The 26,051-nt window shown below is 44.4% G+C and overlaps 1 protein-coding gene and 1 long non-coding RNA gene across 2 annotated transcripts; both read left to right on the top strand.

Moving 5' to 3' along the window:
- The first annotated feature begins 22,672 nt into the window (after positions 1-22,672).
- Positions 22,673-24,162, top strand: LOC141257827 (microtubule-associated serine/threonine-protein kinase 3-like). Its single transcript, XM_073672842.1, has 4 exons — positions 22,673-22,799; positions 22,950-23,115; positions 23,265-23,363; positions 24,143-24,162. Exons 1-4 carry the CDS (start codon positions 22,731-22,733, stop codon positions 24,160-24,162), a joined length of 354 nt encoding a protein of 117 aa, XP_073528943.1. The 5' UTR covers positions 22,673-22,730.
- Positions 24,163-24,167: 5 nt separating this feature from the next.
- On the top strand, positions 24,168-25,414 carry LOC141257927 (uncharacterized). Its single transcript, XR_012318129.1, has 3 exons — positions 24,168-24,285; positions 24,632-24,720; positions 25,337-25,414. It is a non-coding gene; the product is annotated as an uncharacterized lncRNA (long non-coding RNA).
- Positions 25,415-26,051: the final 637 nt, after the last annotated feature.

Genomic DNA, 26,051 nt, shown 5'->3' with positions numbered 1-26,051 from the left:
CCACTCCTAGTTAATTGTATTTAAAAAAAAATAAAACTTGTTATACTTACCCCCATGCGATCCCTGCAGAATCCTGGCGCTCGTCCAAATCGCTGACACCAGGTTCTCCTGACTTCCGGCCATGTGACGGCGCCGTCACATGACCGGAAGTCAGGGGAATCATGAAGGTGCTGCCGCAGCAGCGCAACGCTAAGATGTCCCGGACCCGGCGCTTAGCATGCGGCCGGGGGCCCCATGAGGAGAGAGACGCACAAGAGGGGGGCTCCGAGGGGGCTCCTACCGGCCGGGCCCCATACTGGAGTCAGGGCAGTCATGCCCTGATGGCGGCCCTGCTGGAGGCTGGAGGGGCCCCCTCTCCCCGCGGACCAGCTGAAAAACCCCAACGGCCCGGTCCTGGTCCGCGGACCGGCGGTTGGGGACCTCTGATCTAGATGACTTATACTAGTATAATTTTCAAACAGTGCCACTCCATAATGTACACATACTACAATGTGAAGAGTGGCAACTATTGACCGTATAATGGCAAAATCGCAAGATAAACATAAACAACCGAAGCAACCACGATCAAAGGCCGATCTACATCATAAAAAATTGTTTTATTAAATATTCAATTTTGTTAAAAATTATCACATGCAGATAATTGGTGCAAAAAATGGTGCAAAACAACATACAGTGTGTAAAAAACTTCTACCGCTATATGGGACACGCAGGACGCAAATTGTACAGCCTAGTAGATATTAAGTGATCATCCAAGTAGCATAGTATTTATAACTAGCCAATGTGACCCGATTAGTAAAAAGGCTCATATAGTCAAAGGTTGTTAGGTCAGAGAAACAGACAATGTTAATACATTCCTCAAAATAATACTACAGGTATAATGAGCCACCATATAAATATTTACATGTGTATAACAACAGTATATATATGTGTCAACAGTATATAGACATACAATATATTGTACATGACAACAGGCTCACACTGACACAAGTAATGTGTAGCGATCAGCTGCCGTGAGAGAGTTCACAGGAGTTCATCAGCTGATGAAACCCGGTAACCTCACTTACGGCAACGCCGCTGCGTGAGAACTGTCTCACGCCGTAGCGGTGCCGTAAGTGAGATCACTGGAGCTCATCAGCTGATGAACTCCTGTGAACTCTTTCACGGCAGCTCAGCGCTGTACACTGCAGGAGTGATTACACAGCGGCGTCTGCTCTGTAACAGCAGGCATAGGCTGATGGGAGTAGTACTCTCATCAGCTGATGCCTGTGACCCGTGGTAAGCTTTTTACGACTGGTCACAGTCACAGCTGCGGGCTCACACTGTCATCTGACAGAGTGAGCCCGTAGTTCTAACCGATCAGAGCCCCTTTTTCCCACGCTGTCATCTGCGTGGGAAACCATGGATGTTCGGGGGCCCCATTCATATGAATGGGGTCCGTGTTCCGGGTCAGGTACTGTTCTGGTAACCGAACCAAACTTTTAATAGCTATTCGGATATCCACGGGTCCGCCCATCACTAGTAAATAATCCTACCAAGTTATGACCACATAATGCCACCACATAATGCTAAAATAATGCCACCATACTGATCATTACCATCATGACTGTACTAAGACCAATATTACAATCAATACCACAATATGAGACAATAATAACTTTGAAAGTGTCCCCAAGTACAGTTGTAAAAACCATCAAGCGCTACAAAGTAACTGGCTCACCAAATGTACCACCCCAGGAAAGGAAGACCAAGAGTCACCTCTGCTTCTGAGGATAAGTTTATCCGAGTCACCAGCCTCAGAAATCGCAGGTTAACAGCAGCTCAGATTAGAGACCAGGTCAATGCCACACAGAGTTCTAGAAGCAAACACATCTCTACAACAACTGTGTTAATTCATAGCTTTGATGTCTTCAGTGTGAATGCACAATTTTCAAAGTCATGAAAATACAGAAAAATCTTTAAATGAGAAGGTGTGTCCAAACTTTTGGTCTGTACTGTATGTGCATAGTGTGCTGGTAATTGTACAAATATATGTATATTAAGTCATCTACCATCTCTCTGATCATAATTGTTCACTTTCCCTTTTCTTTTTCATTCAGCCCACACCACCATAACCACTTCTTCCATCCATGACTTGTCTCTGCAAAATGTAATTCACGTCACCTCATCGCGTCTGCTGTATGGAGAGTCAGGGTGTTGGAGACCGGAGCAGCACACCCGGGGAACAGGAGCGAGATGAGTATGTTTTTTCTGCATGTATATATGAGTCTATGTGGGGGCTCACACTGTATATACAAAGGCTACGTGGTGGCTCAAACTGTGTTTAGGAGGCTATGTGGAGCTCACACTGTATACAGGAGGCTATGTGCGGCCTCATACTGTATATAGGAGGCTATGAGGGTGCTCACAGTATATATAGGAGGCTATGATGGGGCTCACAATGTATATAGGAGACTATGTGGGGGGCTTATGCTGTATATGGGAAAATATGTGGGGGCTTATACTGCATATAGGAGGCTATATGGGGGCTTATACTGTATTTAGGAGGCTATGTGGGGGCTCATACTGTATAAAAGGACTATGTGGGGCTCATACTGTTTATATAGGGCTGCGTGGGGGTTCATACTGTATATAGGAGGTTACCTAGGGCTCATACTGTATATAGGGAGGCTATGTGTGGGCACATACTGTATACAGTATATGGGGTTGTGTGGGGTTCATACTGTATATAGAGTGGCTAAGTGAGGGCTCATACTGTTATAGGAGGATATGTGAGGCTCAACCTCTATATAGAGAGGCTATGTGGGGGCTCACACTGTTTATAGGGGGCCATATGGGGGCTCATACTGGATATAGGAAGCTATGTGAGGGTCATACTGTTTATAGGGTCCATGTGGGGGCTCATACTGTTTATAGGAGGAATTGTTCAGGCTCATACTGTTTATAGGAGGATATGTGAGAGCTCACACTCTATATAGAGAGGCTATATGGGGGCTCATACTGTTTATAGGGGGCTATGTGGGGGCTCACCATGTAAATAGGAGGCTATATGAGGGCTCATATTGTATGTAGAAAGTCTATGTGGAGGCTCATACTGTATATAGGGGACTATATGGGGACTCACACTGTATATAGAGGGGCTATGTTGGTCTTATATTATATGTAGGGGGCTGTGTGGGGCTCATACTGTATATAGGGGCAGTTTTCAGGCTTATACGGTAAATAGGGGAATGTCAGCATACTTAAATATTAAGTGATAATTAGAGTTGAGCCACCCCCGTCAGGTTCGAGTTCGGTTCGTCGAACGCCCGTATGTTCGCCGAACTGTTCGTCGAACTGTTCATGGAACACCGTCGAACACCGTTAAAACCAATGGCAGGCAAACAAAAACACATAGAAACCACATAGAAAACACTTCAAAGGTGTCCAAAAGCTGACAAACTGCTCAGAAGACACAACTAACACATGGAAAAGTGACAAGTACATATAGTCATGCAAAAAGAAAAGAGGTTGAGGAGTAAAAGGAGGGAGAGACACAGATATAGGCATGTAATGCCCTTCTAAAACCAAAAAAGTGCGAAGCTGACACGGCCAGTCCGTTCTTGCCCATGCGACCTCCGTGTCGCCGGGTTTGTGCCAGAGCTGCGGTGGACCCTGATGGCCAGCCCCCTTCTCCCAATACTGGTGCCTGTCCGCTGGTGGGTCGAGCGAGCCCCCCTGCGGTGGAGGCAGGTCTAAGCTTTTTAATTTAAATTGTCTCTCTAATTTGAATGAGTACACTTTAAATCCTTTTACAAGGATCTATTGGAGGGCAAGTCTGATGCCAGCAGCCGCGGGAATTACAGCTCCAGTAGCGTCCACTAAAGCTGCAGCAGTTAAAAAGCTTTTAGAAGGATCGAGCTTGGTGGTCCACTTCAAGGCGTCCTACCGCCAGTCCCAGCCCCTGTGGCTTGGGGTGCCTCCCGATGCTCTTCACTGAGTGTCCCGGGGGCCCGAAGCATTTCCTTTGAAAAAATTAAGTGTCCAAACTACAGGTGGTGTAGCTTGCTTAACAGCCGGGATAATCCGCTGACTAGCAGACACTGCTACTAGGCACAAAGTATTTCCTGGGCTAGATGCAGTTAAAATTTTGTAATTAGATACTCTCGTTAGATGCTGAGAAAGCATTCCATAGTGTCTCCTGGCATGCCTGGCCCTCACAGGGTATCAAATACTTAGGAATTCCTATTCATAGAGACCTCTACCGTCTATGTTATCTTAATTTTGGGCCCTTTATTGAACAACTCCATACAGACCACGGTTGGCAAGTTAGAACTGTAAGATTCACTACGTGAACCACTGGAGCTTTGTGGAAAAGCACATGTACACTGTGTTCCAAATTATTATGCAAAAAGTGTTTAGGAGTGATAAGGTAAGAATTTTATTGTTTGTCAGTTAAACCAGTGGTCCCCAACCTTTTTTGCACCAGGGATCGGCTTGAAGCAAGATCATTTTTCCATGGCCCAGCAAGGAGGGGGTGGGGTAGGCGGGGCTTTGGTCATATGGGGGCGGGGTAATGGAGGGATTTGGAGTTTAGTGCATACTTATCATATAGTGTAGACCAGGTCCCCACCAGGAGCTATGCCAGGAGCCCCACATAATGTGCTGTGCCAGGAGCCGCATCACTGAGGCCCCATCACGCCCTGCAGCAGGACAGGGCAGCTGTCCTGACAGCTGCTGTTCAGCTGCATTTACTTCATCCCAGGGGCGGACACAGACTGTAGTGGGCCCCTGTGCAAGAAATTTTTGGGGGCCCCCCCCGCCCTTCATAAGGCAACAAAGTTATGTAAACATAACCCCCCCATGTGCATCTCTCACCCCCCCATGTGCAGCTCACCCCCGTGCATCTCTCATCCCCCTCCGTGCATCTCTCATCCCCCTCCGTGCATCTCTCATCCACCCCCCGTGCATCTCTCATCCCCTCCGTGCATCTCTCATCCCCCCCGTGCATCTCTCACACCCCCGTGCATCTCTCATCCCCCTCCGTGCATCTCTCATCCACCCCCCGTGCATCTCTCATCCCCTCCGTGCATCTCTCACCCCCCCGTGCATCTCTCATCCACCCCCCGTGCATCTCTCATCCACCCCCCGTGCATCTCTCATCCCCCCCGTGCATCTCTCACCCCTTCGTGCATCTCTCATCTCTCCCCTCCCCACATGTGCATCTCTCATCTCTCCCCTCCCCCCATGTGCATCTCTCATCTCTCCCCTCCCCCCATGTGGATCTCTCATCTCTCCCCTCCCCCATGTGCATCTCTCATCTCTCCCCTCCCCCCCATGTGGATCTCTCATCTCTCCCCTCCCCCATGTGCATCTCTCATCTCTCCCCTCCCCCCCATGTGGATCTCTCATCTCTCCCCTCCCCATGTGCATCTCTCATCTCTCCCCTCCCCCCATGTGCATCTCCCATTCCCCCCACTCCTAGTTAATTGTATTTAAAAAAAAATAAAACTTGTTATACTTACCCCCATGCGATCCCTGCAGAATCCTGGCGCTCGTCCAAATCGCTGACACCAGGTTCTCCTGACTTCCGGCCATGTGACGGCGCCGTCACATGACCGGAAGTCAGGGGAATCATGAAGGTGCTGCCGCAGCAGCGCAGCTCTAAGATGTCCCGGACCCGGCGCTTAGCATGCGGCCGGGGGCCCCATGAGGAGAGAGACGCACAAGAGGGGGGCTCCGAGGGGGCTCCTACCGGCCGGGCCCCATACTGGAGTCAGGGCAGTCATGCCCTGATGGCGGCCCTGCTGGAGGCTGGAAGGGCACCCTCTCCCCGCGGACCGGCTGAAAAACCCCAACGGCCCGGTCCTGGCCCGCGGACCGGCGGTTGGGGACCTCTGAGTTAAACTCATTGATGGTGATGTGTGTCAGGGCTCTTTTTATCACTGTAAGCAATTGCAGACACCTGTGCTAATTAGTTTGGCAGGTGTGTCCAATGAAAGGCAAGACTACTTAAGAAGGCTGTCCCACATTATTAAGCAGCCTACATTTTCTGCCAAAATGGGAAAGAAAAAGGATGTGTCGGCTGCTGAGAAGCAACAAATTGTGGAGTATTTAGGTCAAGGCATGACTACATTCAACATTGCCAAGACACTTCATCGTGATCATTGCACAATCAAGAAGTATGTAGCTGATTCACAGTACACACGTGTGCGTGCTGATAAGGGAAAATTGAGGACTCTTTCCTACAAGCAATTACGTCAGGTTAAAAGAGCAGCGGCAAAAAAGCCTTGTCATAGCAGCAGACAAGTTTTTGAAGCTGCTGGTGCCTCCAACGTCCCCCGAACAACAAGATGCAGGGCCCTTCAGAGGTTTGCAGCTGTGCATAAGCCATCCTGTTGACCTCCTCTATCCACTGTACACAAGCAGAAACAGCTCCAGTGGGCCAAACAATACATGAAGACTGACTTCAAAACTGTTTTATTCACCGATGAGTGCTGTGCAACGCTCGATAGTCCAGATGGATGGAGTGGAGGATGGCTGGTTGATGGACACCCCATGCAAACATGGCTACGGCGCCAACAAGGAGGAGGTGGAGTAATGTTTTGGGCTGGAATCATGGGGAGAGAGATTGTCGGCCCCTTTAGGATCCCTGAAGGGGTAAAGATGAACTCCATGATGTATGTGGAGTTTCTCAAACAGCACTTCCTGCCATGGTTCAAGAAGAAGAACCATGTATTCCACAGCAAGATCATTTTCATGCATGATAATGCACCGTCTCATGATGCACATAACACATCTGCATCTCTGGCTGATATGGGCATAAAAGGGGACAAACTTATGGTGTGACCTCCATGCTCCCCTGACCTCAAACCCATTGAGAACCTCTGGAGCATCATCAAAAGGAGTGTCTATGATGGCGGGAGGCAGTTCACATCTAAGCAACAGCTCTGGGAGGGTATTCTGTTCTCATGCAAAACAATTGAAGCAGAAACCATCCAAAACCTGACAAATTCAATGGACGAGAGAGTTCAGAAGCTCCTTTCGAACAAGGGGTCCTATGTGCAAATGTAACATCACCTAGAATAAAGCTTTGAGTTGAAAACTGTTTGATTTAAGTTTCTAATAACCTGCTAATGCTTATAATTTCAAAAATGACCATTTTTTTGTTCTTTATTAAAATGAAAAGGTTGATCGAAGAGTGTGGGGGATCTAAGAGTGTGGCAACCCAGTAGTCAGGATTATTTCGAATTCTGACAATCTGAGGGTCATGTTGCAGGTAGTGCAGCAAGAAGGCACCCATGTGTCTTGCGCATCTAGGAGCCTCAAAATTATTTTCCGGGCTAGATGCAGCTAAAAATTATTATTAATTTGAAAGCTGGTGGAGCTTAGTATAGATGGCCTAATAGAATCAGTACTGCAAACTGCTATAAGGCCAAAATTATTTTACAGGGAAGATAGAGATAAACATGATTAGTAATAATTTGAAATCTGGTGGAGCTTAGTATAGATGGCCTAATAGAATCAGTACTCCACACTGCTACTATGCCCAAAATTATTTTCCAGGCAAGATACAGATAAAAATGATAATTAATTTGAAAGCTTAAAACGGTTGGTGAGGTGATTTTACCAAATCCTCAAGCTTTTACTCTCCCCAGGATGACACAGGGCTAGAAACGTCCTTGCTGATGCATGATGTGTTCATCTATATGAACCTGAGTCTGTCTACATTGTCAGCGGACAGCCGCGTGCGCTTATCTGTCAGCACAACACCAGCAGCGCTGAACACACGTTCAGAGAGAACAAAAATTATTATTAATTTGAAATCTGGTGGAGCTTAGTATAGATGGCCTAATAGAATCAGTACTGCAAACTGCTACAAGGCCAAAATTATTTTACAGGCAAGATGCAGATAAACATGATTATTAATAACACTGGTGTACAAAAAAAAAAAAATTCTGGCATAGCCTTTAAGAACAGTTTTAGACTAATTTGAGGGTGCTGAATTCAAATCTGATCTTATAATTTCTCTATCACATCACGTTTTTGCGCTATAGGTATATAGCCCATTTTCAATAATTCCAAGAAAAATATAAGTAGTGTATGAAAAGTGCCGTTTTATACGGTTCACTAAGGTAAATTTAGTTTTCATTTAGTCTCCCAATAAATGTGAGAATATCTTTGTTTTATCTGAACATGCATAATTCCCATTTGTTATGATAATAAAGTAAAAAAACAGTTTTCAAACACCCTTGTTTTCTGTGCTACTGGGACAGTAGAGCTACAGCAGAGCATTGGGTGAAAACTGAATGGCCTCAGCGACAGAGTTTGGCACCTGGCGATAAGAATGTCATCCATGATTCACTAGTGGATAGGAAGAACATTGTCTTTCCTCCCTTGCACATAAAACTTGGATTGATGAAGCAGTTCGTCAAAGCTCTCAATCACAGTGGAGAATGCTTTAACTATATATGTTCAACTTTTCCAGGTCTTAGTGAAGAGAAGAAAAAGGCTGGAATATTGGATAATAAGAACACTTATGAGAGACCCAAACTTTATCACATCAATGAATGAGACAGAAGAAAGAGCTCGGAATGCATTTTGTAATGTGGTGCAGAATTTTCTAGGGAATAAGAAAGCAGACAACTATGAAGAGATTGTGGAAGAGCTACTAATGAGTCTGCAAAATCTTGGATGTAGAATGAGTACCAAGATTCACTATTTAAACAGCCATTTGGACTTTTTTCCAGAGAACCTTGGGGATGTGAGCGAGGAACAAGGGGAGCGTTTTCATCAGGACATTAAAACAATGGAAGAACGGTATCAAGGCCGGTGGGACTCACATATGATGGCTGACTATTGCTGGAGCTTGATGAGAGACAACCCAGAAGCTGTACATCACAGATCAGCCAAGAAAAGAAAGTTCAAATAACTGCCATTTGCCATTCATCTGTGTGCCATATATATGTGTTTTTATATTTTGTAGTTTAATTTTGTAAGTATATTTGATTTGCTGTACACAGACTTTGTAATTTGTTAATCCTTGATTAAAAATATACAAAATGTAGTAACGAAAATCATGAGGTTTTTATCAAAAAACATTCGATAGGATTAATTTCCATCAAAAATATCTCGAAATCCTGATGTGATAGCCAAAAACGGAGTCCGTATTAGTAATCAGCAGCCAAAATTGACTTAAAATATGTTTTAAAACCTTTTGACAGAAAAACTGCATTGACCAGTGTAATTTTAAATCTGGTGGAGCTTAGTATAGATGGCCTAATAGAATCAGTACTGCACAGTGCTACAAGGCCAAAATTATTATACAGGCAAGATACAGATAAACATGATTAGTAATTTGAAATCTGGTGGAGTTTAATATAGATGGCCTAATAGAATCAGTACTGCACAGTGCTACAAGGCCAAAATTATTATACAGGCAAGATACAGATAAACATGATTAGTAATTTGAAAGCTTAAAACGGTTGGTGAGGTGATATTAACAAATCATCAAGCTTTTACTCTCCCCAGGATGACACAGGGGTAGAAAAGTCCTTTCGGATCCATGATTTGTACATCTTTATGAACGTGAATCTGTCTACATTATCAGTGGAGAGCCGCGTGCGCTTATCTGTCAGCACACCACCAGCAGCGCTGAACACACGTTCAGACAGAACGCTGGCTGCGGGGCATGACAAGATCTCCAAGGCGAGCTCAGGCCATTTATCCAGATTGGAAGCCCAAAAAGAGCAAGGGTCCAGTGACACAGTCATGGCTTCAATGTTTACTTGGATATACTCCTGTACCATCGTCTCTAGGAGTTGACTATGTGTCAGACTTCTTGTCTCCTGTGGCCTTGCAAAGGATGGGCTAAAAAAGTGGTGAAATGATTCCGCAAAATTGATGTTACCAGCAGATACTGTGTTTCTGTTACATTTTGAGTGCTGAACACTCCACGGTCCCACAGTTGGCAAGTTGGAACTGTGAGATTCACTACGTGCACCACTGGTGTTTTGTGGAAAAGCACATGTAAGATTCTGCAACAGTCTCTGCTGATACTCCTGCATGCGTGCATCCCTTTCTATGGCAGGAATAATTTCTGCAAATTTACTTTTGTACCGGGGATCTAACAGTGTGGCAACCCAGTAGTCAGGATTATTTCTAATTCTCACAATTCGAGGGTCATGTTGCAGGTAGTGCAGCAAGAAGGCACTCATGTGTCTTGCGCATCCAGGAGCACCAAGTCCCTGTTGTGTTGGTGGCGAGGTAACAATCATGCTTCCTTCCTCTGCCCTAACCTCGCACAACAGAAATGTGATCAAGGTCTCCCTCATCTGATGAGTCTTCCATCAGTTCGTCCTCCACTTCTTCCTGGGCTCCTGCACATTTCTCACTAGTTTGGCTGCTACCATGCGACCTGCTAAAACCATCTCCCCCACCCTCTCATGCCTGCCGCCTTGGTGCTGCCGACCGTCTGGACTTTGCAGATGTTAGCCCTTCCGCATACAACTCCTCCTCCTCTACTTCCTCCACCTCCTCTTGTGCCACCACCTGACTCCGAATTCTGTTTAACATGTGCTCCAGCATGTAAATCACCGGAATAGTCATGCTGATAATGGCATCGTCAGCACTAAACATCTTCGTCGCCATTTCAAAACTGTGCAGAAGGATGCATAGGTCCCTGATCTGAGACCACTCCTCCAGCGTGATTTGCCCCACCTCTGGATCTCGTTGGCCCAGGCTATACGTCAGAACATATTGCACCAGGGCTTGTTGGTGCTGCCACAGTCGCTGCAACATGTGCAGAGTTGAATTCCACCGGGTAGGCACATCGCGTTTTAGCCTGTGAAGTGGCAGGCTCAACGACTTCTGTAGAGATGTAAGTCGCTGAGCTGCGGGATGCGAACGGCGGAAGTGAGCACACAGCGACCGTGCCCTCTGCAGAAGGCTATCTAGTCCAGGATAGTGGCCTAAAAATTGCTGGACACCAGGTTCAACACGTGAGCCATACAAGGCACGTGTGTGACATTGCCCCGGCGAAGGGCCGCACTGAGGTTTGCAGCATTGTCGCACACGGCCTTCCCTGGTTTCAGGTCCAGTGGAGACAACCATTCATGAAACTGGTTCTCCAGAGCTGACCACAACTCCTCAGCTGTGTGACTCACATTTCCCAGACATTTCAAAGTAAAAACCGCCTGATGACGTTGAGCCCTGCTGCCAGCATAGTAAGGAGCTGTGCAGGATCCCTTCTGCGCAGTTAGAAAGCTTGTGGCATGACCAGACAGGCTTTGGGTGCAGGTGGAGGACCGAGAGGAGGTTGAGGAGGCAGAAGCAGTGGAGGAACTTCGAGATAAAGAGGATTGACGCACAACTCGTGGGGACGGCAAGACTTGGACAGCAGCCCCTTGTCCTGCTGTCAACATAGTTACCCAGTACCCAGTCAGCGACATGTAACGCCCCTGTCCATGCCTACTCATCCAAGTGTCTGTGGTGAAATGCACCCTGTCACACACAGAGTTTCTCAAAGAAGCGGTGATGTTGTGTGCGACATGCTGGTGGAGTGCAGGCACACCTTTCTTTGAGAAGTAGTGCCGACTGGGCATCTGGTACTGGGGCACTGTGACGGGACATAAGGTCTCGAAAATCCTCTGTGTCCACCAGGCGGAAAGGCAGCATTTATGTAGCCAAGAGCTTGCAGATGGTGAAATTCAACCTCTTAGCTTTCTCATGGCTAGGAGGAAATGGTCTTTTACTTGTCCATGTGAAGCCCAGCTGTGCTTGGCATCACAGACCCAGAAGGGTGTATTGAAGGACTCCTCCACAAGAGGCCCCCATAACCATTCACACATCTGCACCTTCCACCTCAGACCACCAGAGCGAGCTCCTTAGGGAGATATATAAGGGAAGGTGGGGCCAGGCAGCCGTTAGTATGTCAGAGTCTGGTTTAGCAGTGAGTCCAGTGCAGTCTGAGACGTGTTACCTCAGAGGACAAAAGCCTGTTCCAGCTCCTGCATTCTACCCTGCAGTGGAGCTTATCCAGATCAAGACTCGGTGTAGCTCAGTGAGGTGAGCTGTAGGTGTGCCGGCGCCATAAGATCGGTGAACCGCGGCACGCTGCCGTTTGTGTGAGTAGCCTATCGAGGGCTCGAGTAGGCCGAAGGCAAAGGAGTAGAGAGTTAGTTCATAGGGGAGCAGAGGAGATTAGCTGGCTCACCCCGAGAAGAAGAATTTACCGGACACCGGGTCCGAAGCTTGCCGGGAACTCCACGACCCAGCAAGATAAACCGGAATCCCTGGAGAACTACAGGTCCCAGGATCGCTAAAGTGCTGATACGTACCAGAGCCAGGAGACACATAGGCCCCGTAGGTCGGGAGCGTGCACTCCAAGAGAAGGCCCTACCACAAGGTCAGCCAGCGCAGGACAGAGACAAAGTTAGGCCTAGCTCCAGGCAGGTCAGAAACTTATTATGCAGAAGCCAGAACCAGGAGGCCCAAAACCTGCTCATTGGGGAGGATCTGGACATACACCCTTCACCCTACAGTGCTCCGGGGAGTGCCTGAAATTCCACCAGTAAAAGGTACTGAAGTGACTATCGTGTCCGTCCCTGTTCTTGCTCTGGCCCAGAGTAGTCTCTATATCCTGCATCCCTGTTCCTATACTGCCCTGAGGCCCAGCTCTAACTGTGGAGAGCTATACCATCAAGCTGCCTTATCATCAGCCTCAGTAGACTGCGCAGCGCTGGTGATCCTCACCAGAAACCACAGGTGGCGTCACGAACTCTTTCTTTTATAAACTTTACAAATATCAACCCCTTTTTAGGAGAGACCCCAGGGTACGGGCCCGGGAGCCGACCACCGCGACATCCCTAAAGGCCAGGCCAAAGGCCCGGTTACCGAGTTATCCCCATTCCCCTGGGTGCCACATCCACATCTGAGGGACCGAGGGCTGGCTGTTGTGCTTAGACGGGGTTGAGAAGGGTGTCCCTGGCAAACTGCCGGTCTGTGAGGAAGATGCAGGCGGACATGTTAGGTTGCCTTGATCCAAAGGTGGTGCTATCGATGTCGGAGAGCGCTCAACACCAGCTGGTGTTTCCACCTCCAAATAAAATGATGACCTGACAATCACACTGGCTGTTGCGGGTAAAGAGGTGGCCGGTCTGCGTCCCAAAACAGGTGTGACTGCTGTCCCCCCAGTCACAGAGGATGAAGAGGCTGCGGATGCACAAGATTTGGCTGATGGTGGTTGGCCCAGCCGGCTAGGCCGCATTGTAGCACAGTGAGCTTCCCACTGCAACTTATGCTTCATATCCATGTGCCGGTTCATGTATGAAGTACTCAAACTATGTATTTTTTGGCCTCTACTTAGCTTTTTCTGACAAATGTTACAGATAACACGAGTTGGGTCATTCTTATCGATCTGAAAAAATGCCCAAGCTATGCAAGGCTTAGCACCCATGCGACCTGAAGAGCCACTACGACTTGTGGTCAGAGGCAGAGTTGTGTTTGAGGATGCAGTTGTTGACGTGCTTCCAGTACTACGTCTCTGTCCAGGAAGGCGCAACCTGACCTCGTCGTCACTAGCATCCTCCTCCACCTCCTCTGCTGACCTCATCGACTGGCTGACTGTGGGTTGACAGTAAGTGGGATCTCCAACCTCGTCATCATCACCCTGTGTGTTATCACACCAGTCGTCCTCAGAGTCAACCTCTTCCTGCCCTGACAAAAATCTCAAGTTGTCGTTCCAATCAGGTATTTGAGTCTCATCATCGCCTTCCTCATTCTCTCCACCAACAGGAGATACAGTTTGGGAACGAGGGTCTACATTATGGTTGAGGTGGAGGAGAGCCCACTTGAAGGAGCACTTGATATCCGTTGAAGCACCTGCTGTTTTTGTGCCTCATCTGGAATTTGTAGCGATTGGCGTGGCCGTAAGAAAGGGATCTTATCACATTGTCCACTAAAAGAAGTAGACATCTTAGTTTGGCTGGAAGATGGTCTTTCTTCTGCAGATGTTACTGTTGCTTTAACACCTACCCCACGGACACAACCTTTTTTTCCCTTCCCAACACACCTATTCCCCTTTCCACCATCAGCAGGCCTTTTTCCACTCATTTTGGTGGTTAACTAATTGACAACTCTGGAGTTGTTTGCACAAAAAACAATGGATGGGAACCGAGCAGAGCTGAGTGGCCAAACTGTTGTATTAGCCCAAAAGTATTGGCTGGGTTAGATGCAGTAAAACAATTTTATTACATACACAGGTGGTGGAGCTTAGTATAGATGGACTAATAGAACAAGTCCCACACACTGATACAAGCCCAAATTTTTTTTCAGAGCTAGATGCAGATAAAAATTATTTTTAATTTGCAACCTGGTGGAGGTTAGTATAGATGGACTAATAGAACAAGTCCCACACACTGCTACAAGCCCAAATTTTTTTTCAGAGCTAGATTCAGATAAAAATTATTTTTAATTTGCAACCTGGTGGAGGTTAGTATAGATGGACTAATAGAACAAGTCCCACACACTGCTACAAGCCCAAATTTTTTTTCAGAGCTAGATGCAGATAAAAATTATTTTTAATTTGCAACCTGGTGGAGGTTAGTATAGATGGACTAATAGAACAAGTCCCACACACTGCTACAAGCCCAAATTTTTTTTCAGAGCTAGATGCACTAAAAATTATTTTTAATTTGCAACCTGGTGGAGGTTAGTATAGATGGACTAATAGAACAAGTCCCATACACTGCTACAAGCCCAAATTTTTTTTCAGAGCTAGATGCAGATAAAAATTATTTTTAATTTGCAACCTGGTGGAGCTTAGTATAGATGGACTAATAGAACAAGTCCCACACACAGCTACAAGCCCAATTTTTTTTTCAGAGCTAGATGCAGATAAAAATTATTTTTAATTTGCAACCTGGTGGAGGTTAGTATAGATGGACTAATAGAATGATGCTATGCCCAAAAGGTTTTACTTGGCTAGGTGCAGTAAAAAAATTTGTATTCTATACACAGGTGGTACAGCTTGCAACACAGATAGGCTACTCCACTGACTAACACACACTGCAAGAGGCCAAAAAGGATTTGCTTAGCTAGATTTAGCCAAATGCTGTGAAAAAAACTTGCACAGCACTGGCACAGACCTGCCTAGCAAAAAGTCCTAGGAAATGCTGTAACCTAGTCCAGAAAAGGACTGCAATTACAAGTAGACCCTACTCCCAACCTATCTATTTAAGAGCACAGACCTGCCTGATAAAAGTCGTAGGAAATGATGTAACCTAGTCCTCAAAAGGACTGCAATCACAACTATCCCCTACTCCCAAGCTATCTGTAGATTTGTGCGAAAATTGGCTTGAAATGAACACTCAAAGTATAGCGCACACAGCAACAGCGGTGCCGTCTAACACGCAGCTGCAGCAGTGAGAAAATGGTGGCTACATGGAAAATGGCTGGGTCTTATAGGGCAAGGACATGTGACATACACTGCCAATGACACATGCCTTTGCTTGTGTGAAAAAAGCAGTTCGCTCCGTGTGTGAGCTGCTGATAGGCTGACAGATTGCATCTCCCCACTGTAAATGGGGGAAAGAGAAAAAAAAATGGAGATCTTCATTATTTCTGCAGAGATCCATCCCCTGCCCCTCCCCCCGCCCCGCTGTACACTCAAACTGCGTATTAACATTAATTTTCAGCATTACTGAGAAAAAATCCAGTTATGATTTTGGTGCACGAACAGTTATGGAACATAACCTCGAACAGCCGGATTTTTTTCAAATTGTTCATGTTCGCCGAACGGCTCGAACACCGCCCAAAACAGCTCGAATTTGAGATTGGCGAACAGTTCCAGTCGAACACCGCTCATCTCTAGTGATAATATTAATATATTATAATAAATGTAATTAATATGTTGATATGACTATTGAGCAGAATTCATATCTGTCTATTGGTTCGTTCTCCGCAACAGTCATGGTCTCTCATGTGATCTCTTTGGAAAATTAATTGCCCACCCTTGCCTTAGATAGTAATAATGCCCCCTGTGTGCCGATACTGAATAATAATGCCCCCATCTATGCCTGATCATAATAGTGCACATGGGGTTTCTTACAATAATAATATTGCAGCTCATGGTATGCAAGGGGCTTATATTAATATGGGGTCTACCAGTAGATACATAGGGGGAGAGGGTTAATAAGAGGCTTTAATACAGAGCCCAGACAGGCTGTACTATAACAGCAGGTGAAAGGGGGAGGTAAGAGGAGGAGCAGGCATTCTGACGCTTAGGCTTGGAGGGGAATAGAGCCTGTAATAACACAGCGGGGCAGGCGGAGGGTTGTGTTTATTAGGAGCTTAGACCCGGCTGCTGCATTCAATGACACTTTACATAAAAATGTGTTCCAGCGATGAGACCGGAGGGGGCGTCAGTGCGCATTGGGAGGCACGCGGCGCTCCAGCGAGAGGTTTCCTCCCCATACAGATACCAGAAGGTCCATGCTTGAAACGCACAGTGGGCTCCAATAGGGGGCGCTGTTTTATGGATCTCATCAAGTATTTATCACATCATAGGTCCAGATTGGTTCCCATAATGGCTAGGCAGCAAGACAACAGGGAATATAGGTGTATAGATATATTATAAATATAGAGGATGTATTAATATAGTGTAAATGTACCAGATATAATCGATGCACACACAAAGGAGAATCATTTAACCCTGAATCAATATTCAGTGCAGCCAAGATTAAAAGTATAGATAAAGAAAAGAAGTCCGTCCAAATGGCCGACTATGCCGTATAGAAGAGCGCAGCCACAATTGGCATACACACTGTATGGTGATAGTCTATGTAATAGGGCCATACTGAATAGTGATCACACTATAACAATAGGCCATTAGATAATAAAATCCATCTAGTCTCTCGTTGAATGATTTTCTTATCCCAGTCGACCAACCTCGCTGGTAAAGGGAACACGTGTATAACGTATGCCCATATAGACGGCTTGGGAGGGAGAGCTGATCCTTCTGACAGATTCCCTTTAAAGTTATAAGGAGACGCAGAGGGGCACTATTATTATTATAAGGAGACCCAGAGGGGCACTATTATTATTATAAGGAGACCCAGAGGGGCACTATTATTATTATAAGGAGACCCAGAGGGGCACTATTATTATTATAAGGAGACCCAGAGGGGCACTATTATTATTATAGGGAGACCCAGAGGGGCACTATTATTATTATAAGGAGACCCAGAGGGGCACTATTATTATTATAAGGAGACCCAGAGGGGCACTATTATTATTATAAGGAGACCCAGAGGGGCACTATTATTATTATAAGGAGACCCAGAGGGGCACTATTATTATTATAAGGAGACCCAGAGGGGCACTATTATTATTATAAGGAGACCCAGAGGGGCACTATTATTATTATAAGGAGACCCAGAGGGGCACTATTATTATTATAAGGAGACCCAGAGGGGCACTATTATTATTATAAGGAGACCCAGAGGGGCACTATTATTATTATAGGGAGACCCAGAGGGGCACTATTATTATTATAAGGAGACCCAGAGGGGCACTATTATTATTATAAGGAGACCCAGAGGGGCACTATTATTATTATAGGGAGACCCAGAGGGGCACTATTATTATTAGGAGACCCAGAGGGGCACTATTATTATTATAAGGAGACCCAGAGGGGCACTAATATTATTATAAGGAGATCCAGAGGGGAACTATTAATGTGATAAAGAGACCTAAATGATCATCCTAATTAATTGGTATCACGGGGAGTAGTAAATTTATACTTTCTCCAATGGTAGGCAGGGTCATATTTGTAATAGAGACCCTCATCTTTGAAAGTGGGTGTGGTAGAGTAACATGGGCCTGTGTGCGTCCTATGCCAGAGCTGGGCGCAGCCCCTAGTCCGGCCCTGTTCCCTCAGTAAAGATACTTCTTTTAGCCCCTAACACGGTACAAAGATATACATTGTCTTTTAGCCCCGGAATCTGACTTTCTTATTGATACAAAACACTGTAATTTTTATTGTGTGGAACAGATATAAATAATTTATGTAACAACATAATAATATTCTAACTGCTCAGAAGAGTAAAGCGTCCATAGCTCTATCATCCATGTCTGCATATGGTACCGATGCTCAGCCTATATTGTTGCCTCCTTAAGGGATGCTAAGCAACTTCCTTATAAGGTAAGCTGCCCCTTTAAGAGTAGAACACAAGATTCCATTATGACATCACAATTAACCATCACTACTTCTACAAGTGATTACACTCTAGTTGTCACTTTGACTTTCCGGTGTCATTGTTGTCGGTGTGATAAGCCATATAGCTAGTCATATACAGACTGCGCTTGGATTTACTGGAAATGTCTGGAATTCCTCCAGACAGACTTCAGGTGTTAGCACTACTCCAGGGGATTCTTACCACCTATGACCCTGACTTTGTGCTACCACTACCCGATGGCGTCCTCAGCTTCACTTACCGGCTGGTAATGGAGCTTGTGAGAGATTGCCTGACCAAATATAAACGAGGTCATATAAGCTCAGAATATCTTGAGCATTTACAGAAGAACATATGGACATTAGTACAACAGGTAAATAGCAGACAATCTGCACAAATCATATAGTAATAATGGAAAATAATAATGGAATATAAGTTTAACCTGTACCAAATACCCAGATAAGAATAGCCGGGGAGCAGTAATAGGGCATACAGGCTACATGACAAGGGAGAGGGTGATATCTACAGGGTTATTGGGAGGGTTGTGGAGGTAGGGGGGAATTGGATTGGTTAACCAATTATGGACCACAGAGTTTTCAGTTGTTATGCCTTCATTTTTTCCTCACTTTCTTTCAAGAGCCATAAATTTGTTATTTTTCCATTGACATAGACATGTGAGGGCTTGATTCTTTTGCAGGACAAGTTGTAGCTTTCAGTGGCTCCATTCTATTTACCATACATTGTACTGAAACAAGGGAAAAAAATTCCAAGTGAGATGCAATGGTTCTTTGTGTCGCTATATTCAGGGACCCATAACATTTTAGTTTTCTGTCGATTGGGATGAGTGAAGATTTGAGTTTTGCAGTGAACTTTGTGTACATAGAGTGTCATAGAATCATAGATTCTATGGGTGTTTTGGTTGTTTATTATTAATGTTTTTAAGTGAAATGAGAAGACAAAAAAAAACCACAAATCCAATTTTTTTTCCTCTTTTCGGTGTTTATTGATCGTATTAATTAATTCCCTATCTTAAAAGATCAGACTTTAACAACCGCATCAATATCAAATATGATCATTAATTTTTTCCTTTCTTTATTTTAAATGGTGAAAAGAGGAGTGATTTGAACTTTTATATTTTTAACATTTTTTTAAATCTTTTCTTCTTTATTTTTAATTTTTTTTTTTCGTTCCCTTAGGGGACTTAATCCTGCAAATCGCTCATACTATATATTGCAATACTACAGTATTGCGCTATATAGTGAAAATCTTGATCTCCTCTGGAGCTCAGCCTATAGCTAAGCTTCACAAGGAGGACCGTGGTTTCAGCAACGGAGGTCTTCAGCAGACCCCTGGTTGTCCTAGAAATGCATTAGACCCCTGTGATCGCCTTGTGGAGGGCCGATGAAAGCAAGAGTGCTCAGGCATCGGTGCATGCACAATTGAAATGATACTGTCACAGACTGACAGCTTTATTTAAATGGTTAACAGAAGAATTCTGCGTTGTCCACGGTTTTTAGGGACAGATGCTGGCTATTTCATATACGCATGTTTGGGGAGCTCAGCTCCTGAGCCCCCTCCACATGTGAGGACCCTTCCAGGATGTTAATAACCCGTACATTTGCGGGAAGGAGTTGAGGAGCTGGGTTACAGGGGGACAATAAAAGGAAGAAGGTAGGAGTTTCACGTTCCAGCATCCAACCAGCCCTTATAAAGAGATGGGAGGAAAGTTTGAAGGCTGGCACTTGATAAGTAGAGGTTTTGGGACAGTCACAGCGGTGGGGGATAGGTTTGGGTCAGAGTCTTGATAAATATGATGTCCTTTGGACGGAGGTTACTGTTGGGGGAATAGTGACTTTGGTTACATCTCAATATAACTAGTGGACTTCGGTCCTGTGAGGATAGTGGTATTAATGTGGGATATTAATGCCTTAACCCTTGTGTCGGTGTGGTGCGGCTAGGGTCTAACTCTTAATTAGGTGTTGCTTTTTTTCTGGTATAAAGCCTATTAGATATCTACTGTATATAATTGTGGGGCTATCATTGTTGCAGTCACCCCGCGTTTTGAGTTGGAGTCTGCTGTGGCCATTTTACACAGGTCACAAGCAGCCATGTGTCTTATATACATACATTGGGTATGGAGGGAGGACGTGGGGATTTAAAGGTTTACAAGCGACCGGATCCCTCGTCAGTTGTCATGTAGTACTTGTAGTGTAGATAGCATAAGTAACATGGTGATATAAATGGCCTCCTCCGTTTTGCTTTTTCTCTCATGATTTTCCTTTCTACTTTGTTTTCATCTCTATAGGCTGAAGAAAAATCCCAAAGTGGAGAATTGGCCTTTATTAAACAACTGGCCCAAAATGTCCTGCTTGTACTGGAGTATCCGGCCTACTCAGTGGAGCGCCTGGTAAGGATCTATCATCTTCTACATCTCATGTCCTTGTTGTCTGATCTTCTCCAGATCACCAGCCATATAGCAGAAGCTCAGGTTCATGATGGTGGAGGCCTCCCTGTCCTCTCCAGGCAGACACAGGTTTCCATCTCATGTCATTGTTCTCTGATCTTCTCCAGATCACCAGCCATATAGCAGAAGCTCAGATTTATGATGGTGGAGGCCTCCATGTCCGCTCCAGGCAGACACAGGTCTACATCTCATGTCCTTGTCTCATCTTCTCCAGATTACCAATCATATAGCAGAAGGTCAGTTTCATGATGGTGGAGGCCTCCCTGTCCTCTCCAGCCAGACACAGGTCTACATCTCATGTCCTTGTCTCATCTTCTCCAGATTACCAGCCATTTAGCAGAAGGTCAGATTTATGATGGTGGAGGCCTCCATGTCCACTCCAGGCAGACACAGGGTATTTTATGGCCACCTGTCCCTGTGGCTTCATCATCTGTGAGGACAGTCTGTACTCAGTGGTGCGGAGTTTGTATTTCCGCCTGTGTCTTTGTATAAGGGGGATATCTCCTATAATATAATAGTGTCTGTGCAGGGTCCGGCTTGTATCACGTCCCCTACATCTGCTGCAGTGTAATCATCATGGACATAATATAGAAGAGAGACGTTACTGCATCTTCAGCTTTTATTCCCCTGCAGTTTCTATGTCTTAATGTCATTTCTTATTCCTTTTTAGGCCGCGATCGGATCATTGAACCTGGGGAGAAATCCTTGTAAGAGCGACTATAAACCGATCAAACTGATCAGCAGTGGAGCCTTTGGGTGAGCTTTACTTTGGTATTATATATATTTCCCAGGGCTCCTTATGACGATGTCTCTGCGTCCTTCTCATGTTATGTTCCCATGGACAAATTATGAGTTCACATCACGGTCCACATCTATCTGTCACTATTCAGGTCAGTTAGGATGTGACGTGGATGAGGACCCCCCATTGGTGATCATTTGTGGAGTGTTATTTTATGTATTTATAGACATGGTTTTCTAGTGATGGCCCCACATTAATCATTAATACAGGAGATCATTTGATGAGATCTATAGATAGATTGTTAATAAGAATTTATAGTAAATCATGTTTTTTTCTCCTCTCCAGGGCCGTCCACTTAGTTCGCCATAAAGACACAAATCAAGTCTGCGCTATGAAGAAAATGGACAAGGAGAACCTGAAAAAGCCAAAGAGGCTTGAATGGGCCTTTCTGGAGAGGGACATCTCAGCATTCGCAGATTGTCCCTTTGTGGTCTCCACGTTCTGCTCCTTTCCTACTAAACTTCATCTATGTATGGTCATGGAGTATGTACCAGGTAGGACACATCCATTGTATCTATATCCAGCCCACGTCTGCTTAATCCTAGCACCTATATATGACCACAATGTGCCCACATGGACGGTTACATGTCCTCTTTGCAATTATTATAAGTCATCTGTTACCAAGATGCCTGAAAAACCATTGATCTCTATGAAAGTCCCCCAGTATGTCCTCGCTGAGCACGGCAGCAATTTCCACTATGGGTAAAAGGAAGATTGGTCTTTTTGAAGAGTTTTTATAGATAAGAACGTTCACAGAGAAAAAAATTAGAGGCTCGTAGATGAGGCTCTGTCTCTATGTATAGGGTCTATCTGCAGTATACAGTATACGCACTACATTATACAGTATATATGGACCATCCTGTCCCAATGTCTCCGCCTTTTTCACATTCCCACTCATCATGTGTAATTTACATTGTAACAAACCCTCAGTTCTCATATTTGCTTTCTCCTGTAGGAGGTGACTGTGGTACCCTTCTAAAGCACAGGGGTCCTTTACCAGTCCTCTTGGCCCGTATGTACATTGCGGAAACGGTCCTTGCTGTGGAATACCTGCACAGCTATGGTGTGGTGCACAGAGATCTGAAGCCTGAGAAGTAAGTGACCCCTCTAGCATATTAGAGGGGAAGAAAGTTAGAGTTTCTTATACAGTCTGTGGGTTATTACTTGGTGCTGACACCATCTTTTCTTTCACAGCCTCCTGATAACATCAACAGGACATATTAAGGTCACTGATTTTGGGGTTTCAAAACTCGGCCTCATGAGACCAAACTCAGACTTCTACAAGACTCCAACTAAGGACATCACCAAAGAGTTCCTTGATAAAGAGGTAGGCTTTACTTATAGGGTCTTGTACTTTACAGATCTCATCTCTTTCTCCTTCTCTGATTTATAATTTCTCTAGAAAAACATTTCCACTGATGTTATGTGTCGCAATTATATTTATTGATCATCATCTCCTTTTTCTGTTGGTTTCCAGACTGCTGGCACCCCTACTTACATGGCCCCAGAAGTTATCCTAAAGATAGGCTATGGAAGGCCTGTTGACTGGTGGTCAATAGGGATCATCCTATATAAATTTCTATTTGGATATCCACCATTTACAGGGGCTTGCAGAAGGAATATTTTACACAGTATCATCCAGGGTAAGTAAAATAATCTGAATGCTTGTGATGTCACTGTTATTTGACTTGAATAGTTCTGTAGTTTTTTCTAGCTTTGTTAAGGAATTTTTTTTTAATGAAAATAAATGAAGAGGTTTTATTTCTTATAATATTTGCTTTTTATATAACAGATGATATACCTTGGAGATGTAATTACTTTCCTCCAACTAATGCTCGAGGCATCATCACTCAACTGCTCAGAAAAATTCCAGCACTGAGACTTGGAACAGGTAATATTAATAGTATTATCAATGAATTATTACAGCGTGACCAGACAAATGATGGGTTCCATGAGGATCAGCACTGAGGTTCTGTACTCTACCTACTTGTCTATTACCCATTCTTCATGCTATAATGTTCAATATATTTCCTTTATGTCGGCTCTGTTACATCTTCAGTTCAGATTAACATAAATTCTACAGATATGGAGCAATTTCTCTGACAATGACTGTATTACTTTCTTTCTTGTCTTCCTTTTCCAGGAGGCGCAAATGAGATCAAAATTCATCCATTTATGCGTGACTTAGACTTTGACAACCTTTTAAGTCAGAAGCCCCTGTTCGTTCCTGACCTAAAGTCAGATGAGGACACCCGCTACTTTATGAGTAAGTAAAATGAGACGTCATCTGCAGAAAACTGACGAGTGTCTTGTCTTTCATTTTATGTCAAAATCAGTTCCCATCATTATTAGTGATAACATGGTGACTGTCTGGGTATTATACTAATAATCTCTAATAACACTTGTATTTTTTAGCTCGAAGTAGCAGCTTCAAACATATGAATTCAGATGAGGGGGACACAAGTGAGGACAATGACTGGCCAGAAATCAAAAACTTTGCATCAACTTATCAAAGGTCTTCTAAGGTAAGTATGTGGCTAATAAAATGTATGAAACCTATAATTACAAAAAATAATTAAATATATCTATTTTATATTTCTTTATCTATTTTAGCTATATATCACCAATACTGGGATGATGACCAATATAGAGCCTATGTCACCTCCACAGTGTTCCCAAGAGAACAGTGATGGAGGCAATGAAGAGCCTATGTCACCTCCACAGTGTTCCCAAGAGAACAGTGATGAAGGCAATGAAGTGCCTATGTCACCTCCAGGGTGTTCCCCAGAGATCAATGAAAAACGCTCAGAAATGTGAGTAGATTATTATTATTATGAGATTTAGTCCTGATATATGTCGGATCCAAATACAAGATATGAGTAACACAAATCTAAATCTAGCATCCACCACCCCATGACTACACAATCTCTGTGGGTCTTCCTTGTGATAACTTCAATAACAGCTGATTGTTGCGACCAACCATTCATTTCCAACTCACTACAGGCCAATATTACTAATTAGACTCCATTCTTGCTGGTAAAATGTGGTCTTGAGCAGGATATCTCCTCTATGTTGTCCTAATTGACCTTACATACAGGTGTTCTTCCGTTATTCTATTGTTTTTTCCTTGTAATTTACGTGTCTTTTTTCTACCAACAGGCAGAAAGAATCTTCCCCTTCCAAAACTGTTGGAGACAATCAGTGTTTTACTGCTAAAAACAGTGAGTCATCCTCGCCCTCATTGTCAGGTATGTACAGGTTTATAGGCCATCCAATTATAGCCTATGATCCAAAATTTAAATATTAAGGCTCTAAAATTACTTCCTTTATTCTTTCTGCTCCCCTGAGTATTCTATTTTTTGTTTTGTTAAAATCCCCCATACGGGTCCAGAGTTATGGGCCTTTGTAATTAGTGGTAATTTTTATTCTTTACAAAGGGGCGGTGCTCACAGGGTCCTCTAGGGCGTGCCCTTAGGTTACCACGCCCACATGATAAAGACCATAATAATTAACACTAAATAAAAAGTCCCATATCTCTACAACCGTACTGTGGATTTTAGGAAAACAAATATCAGAATACTCAGGGGAGAAGCCGACATAAAATAAGAGCGAATCTTGGACACTTTTGACCTGGTGATGGGTCTTCTTTAAAGTTACAATGAAGTTTTATCCAACTGATTATATAACACCGTGGCTTGCTGAAAGTAATGTCATATTAATATGGGGACATGGTTCTTTGGGGAGACACCACCGGAACCCAGAAAAGCTACAGGTTCATATTAATCAGTTGCATAACTCTATAAAGATACAAAGCTCATCTTTTAGGAGTTTATAATCAACATTTTTTTCTGGCTTTTTGATTAGAATCTCCAGTTCAGAAGAGAAGAAAATATTTTCGAACACTGAGAAAACAACTAAAAACAGAGAACGTTGAAGAGGGGGAAACTAGGCGAGGTAAGTGTGACGATAATCTCCATGTTGTATGACGTCAGTGAGAAGAAGTCATGTGGAGCAGATGTTATCCGTCAGTGGTGGGATTGTCACATGTATGATGGCTGACAATGATTCTGCTCCTCTGTATGATGAGATTCCTCTAACGTCATGTTACAGTGACACCACAGTAGTGTCCTCTAATATGGAGTCCCATTACTTACATCAGTTTTACATCTTTTCTCCTAGGTTCTCTCTTCCGCCGGATGATAACATCCTGCCGGCGTGGATTATCCAGGGCTGCTCGTGCTGTCAGAGAAAGCTGCATTTTTGGCTGCTGCCACCAACGCACCATTGACATCTCGAGGACAGAAAACCCCCAAATCTAGCGCTCTGAAGAAACTACAGCACATCCACCATTAATGCTGTACCTGTATGGAAGGAGTTGTACCACCTACCTGTGGCCTCCTGACCAGCAAGAGACACGTGCAAAAGTTGAAGGCTCCTCCAAGAACTTGTCTTCATCCTTCCATGCAATTTTAATTCAAAGAAATAAAAAATTAAAATTGTTTAATGTCTTTTCACATTTAATTATTACTGACTTTTATGGTATATTAATACTATACCTCATATATAGTATGTCTGAAGG

Source organism: Phyllobates terribilis, unplaced genomic scaffold (genome assembly GCF_046119375.1).
Source record: "Phyllobates terribilis strain yellow unplaced genomic scaffold, ASM4611937v1 Scaffold_3__8_contigs__length_932513732, whole genome shotgun sequence".
Lineage (NCBI taxonomy): Eukaryota > Metazoa > Chordata > Amphibia > Anura > Dendrobatidae > Phyllobates > Phyllobates terribilis.
This window is presented reverse-complemented; position numbering and strand designations above follow the sequence as displayed.